The sequence below is a fragment of the Limulus polyphemus genome, unplaced genomic scaffold (assembly GCF_000517525.1).
Source record: "Limulus polyphemus unplaced genomic scaffold, Limulus_polyphemus-2.1.2 Scaffold3272, whole genome shotgun sequence".
Taxonomy (NCBI): Eukaryota; Metazoa; Arthropoda; class Merostomata; order Xiphosura; family Limulidae; genus Limulus; species Limulus polyphemus.
Genome location: NW_013668882.1, coordinates 118,851 through 122,170, shown reverse-complemented (window position 1 = coordinate 122,170; position 3,320 = coordinate 118,851). Strand labels below are relative to the sequence as shown.

Here is a 3,320-nt window from a genome sequence, read left to right as displayed (position 1 = left end):
ATTTACACACTATTAAAAACCGCACATTGTTTGCGACCAAAAGATATTTACTGACACTGACAGTTATTTTAAGGAATAAATTACCAATTAAACTTAAACAATTCACAGATAGTTTAATATTTCTCTATCACTTGTACCAAAGTGTGAAAGCTCCTACGATGGCATTGATAGGATTTCCCATTGGAAGGGGATCCAATCCATTGTCATATCTACGAAGTCTTGGCTTCAACATAATAGCTGAAGTCAAGGCTGAAACACCTCCAAGAAGATGAACTCCAGCGGAGCCTGCGAAGTCGATTGCTCCCATTTTCTTTAAAAATCCATGACTTCCCCACAACCATCCTGCTGGGATACAGTAAGTAACAGTATTGAAAAGTGAAAATACACAATAAGCATTAAAACTGGTTCTCTCAGCCATGGCTCCAGACACAATGGTGGTCGCTGTTGTGGCAAAGGAAAGATGAAAAATGAAAGTAGCAAAAGCAATCCCCATGTCTTCCGGTTCTGCGTCTAGAAAGAAAGAACCAACTCCACAGAATGAGTTTGTCCAGGGACCAGTTCCATACTGTAACCCATAGCCGTACATCCAGTACGTCAGTCCTCCAAGTATAATATCTACGGCATTCTTCATCATTATGTTCACTTCGTTTTTCTTGGTTACTGCTCCAGATTCCAGGAGTCCAAATCCTGGGAACAGAAAATATTGTATCTAATAGCGTTGCTCAGGTGATTTCATCTTTCACAGTAGTAGTTCAAAGGCATTGAAGGTTTTATAACCAGTACAATTATGAAGCTGTATATAAATTATCACCATCTAATTTAACAAGACTTACAGAATAAAAACCTTGATTATAACCAAATTAACTATATCATGTAATTTTAAGCAACATGCAAAACAAGTCAGTTATATGTTTCAAATACATAATTTTTAAACTTGTTTTTTTTACGTCTTCAGTTTGGAAGTAACAAAAAGTAATTAAATAAATTTGGTAAATTTTTACCAAGGCAGATCCAAAGCGTTTTGGAATAAAAAAATATTATAGAAGTTAATTTGTTGCAATTAAAGCCAATATATCCCAAAATTCTAAAGAATTCCCGGAATTTATTTATTCACCTAAAAGTGAGCATTTTCTATCGCTGTATCTTAAATCGTTTTTGATTTGCGAAGAACATAAAATTTTTACACTCTATTTCAGACTTGAAAACCGTTACTACTGCTATCCTTTCCCGACTAATATTTTATTTTATTCTATACAATTGTTCTGTTATTTTCTAGGTGGATCAAAATTCCCCAAATAATTAAATAAAATGATCGGTTCTAAAAATGATCTTAAAACAGTTATGATGTTGTTGTTTTTTAAATGACTGTGCTATAACAAAAAGCAATATAGGAATAAATATGATGGCTTGTATATAGAATATTAGAAGTAGCTTTAGTACTACTCTGTGACCTACATTCAAACGAGCAGTACTAGCAATTACTGAAGAATGTTAACAACTTATCGTTCATAATGAATGTACGTTGTTACAAAAATTATAAGAACCCAGATAGTTTTCAAAACAAGAATCCTATAATGAGTGTTTTATTTTCCGAGTTAATAACTTAAAACATGTAAGTTAAAAAGATGTGGTCAAGCGGTTAACCTGCTGGATTGTGTGTCCGATGGTTCAAGTTTCGCAGAATCGCGCTCCACCCTTTAGGTTCGTGAGTCCGTTAAAAAAAGGACAGTGAAATCCCACTATTCTATTAGAGTGGCCAAAGAGATGGCAATGGGTGCTATTGACTACCTACTTTCCTTCTACAGTGAAATCCCACTATTCTATTAGAGCGGCCAAAGAGATGGCAATGGGTGCTATTGACTACCTACTTTCCTTCTAGACTACCGGTTCAAAATTAGGGACAGCTAACGCAAATAGCTCTTGCACAAACGCTTGAAGCAAACATGCCAAAAACCAAGTAGATTTGACAAAGTAAAATACAAAAAACAGATTGTATTTGTCTAGGTGTTGTGCAGTGGTTGTTTATTTATTATGTTATTTGTAAGTGAATATGTAAAAAATACTTTAATTAAAACAAACAAGATCCTAAAAGCATGTTTGTGATAATTACAAAAGCCCAAAGACGTTTTTTCACTCGAAGTTTCTACGAAATATAATTATGAAAAACTGTAAAAACTGAACTACAGCTGAGATTAGTATGGTTACAAAAACAATATTTTAATGTTTGCTACTAAGACAAAATGATTGGTTATTTAGTTTTGGGAAACATTTATGCTTTAAACTGAGAGTCGACGTTTTTTGTGGTTGCGAATCGTATCTTATTTTCGTATTTTAAACTAGAATCTCTATATTTACTTCTCTGAGGGAGAAAAACTTTAAGCAAACAAAAGTAAAAATCTAACTTACCTGTCTGCATGGTAAAGATAACAAAAGAAGCTGTCAAGATCCAGGTAGCGTCGTCCGAATTAACCGGATCAAGTGTACTGATTTTGGTAGTACCATTTGCCATGTTTTGCTTTATTTTCACTTTCTTTCTCAAAAGGAAAAAGTCTTAAATTAATTTTTTTTTCTGACAAATTATCTTCGTTCAAAGCTTTAGTGCAAAATTATATCTAAAATTAAAATCACACTACTTAACTAAAAGAACAATAATTCGGAAAATTCGAAAAACAGGATAGTTACAATTATTAAAATTCAATGATTCACTAAGTACTAATTTATACTAAATCATTCTGGGTGAACCTGTATCGCGAAGGCTGCAAAGAATTTATGGTTAAGTTCAATAATATTAAATCTTTCTGGTATATTCTGCTGCCGAGTAGTCTGATTCAATGCAGTTCAGTGTTTTGTTGCCTCTTATATTCGTTTCACATGTTTCGAAAAAAAATCGATTATATAGCTCTTCATTTACGAAACGTTAAAACCTCTCATCCAACAGAATGAAAGGTAACTTGAATTTTGCCAATATGACGTAATTGGTACTTGTTTCTAGGATTCTAATTTATTTACAGCGCTATAAACAAAACTTTACTCTTTGTGATTGATTATACATAATGTTGCCCACCAGATGTAGTACACGAAAAGTTCCAATTAAGGTATATTCAATTTGCCTTTCCAGGATTTAACCTTTCACTGTACATAAACTAAATCCGGTATCTCACGAAACAAGTATAGACAGCGTAGCTAATCTTACTAGAACTGAGAGCGGATAAGTGGTTGGCATGTCGGGTCATGGATTTGTGGGTCCAGTATTCGCGTCCAGTTACATGGGGGGATTTCAAGGGTGATGGTAAAATCCTAATATTCGGTCAGACAAGAGT

The 3,320-nt window shown here is 33.7% G+C and overlaps 1 protein-coding gene across 1 annotated transcript in view; it reads right to left on the bottom strand.

The window, feature by feature from the left end:
* Positions 1 to 2,509, bottom strand: part of LOC106469042 (putative ammonium transporter 3) — a gene marked incomplete at its 3' end in the record, with an annotated part of 6,736 nt that extends 4,227 nt beyond the window's left edge. The window contains exons 1-2 of the mRNA XM_013929497.1: positions 2,407 to 2,509; positions 138 to 687 (exon numbers count right to left, since the gene is read on the bottom strand). Of these exons, the coding sequence (XP_013784951.1) occupies positions 138 to 687; positions 2,407 to 2,509 (653 nt within the window). The remainder of the gene's footprint in view (positions 1 to 137; positions 688 to 2,406) is intronic.
* Between the last annotated feature and the right edge of the window lie 811 nt (positions 2,510 to 3,320).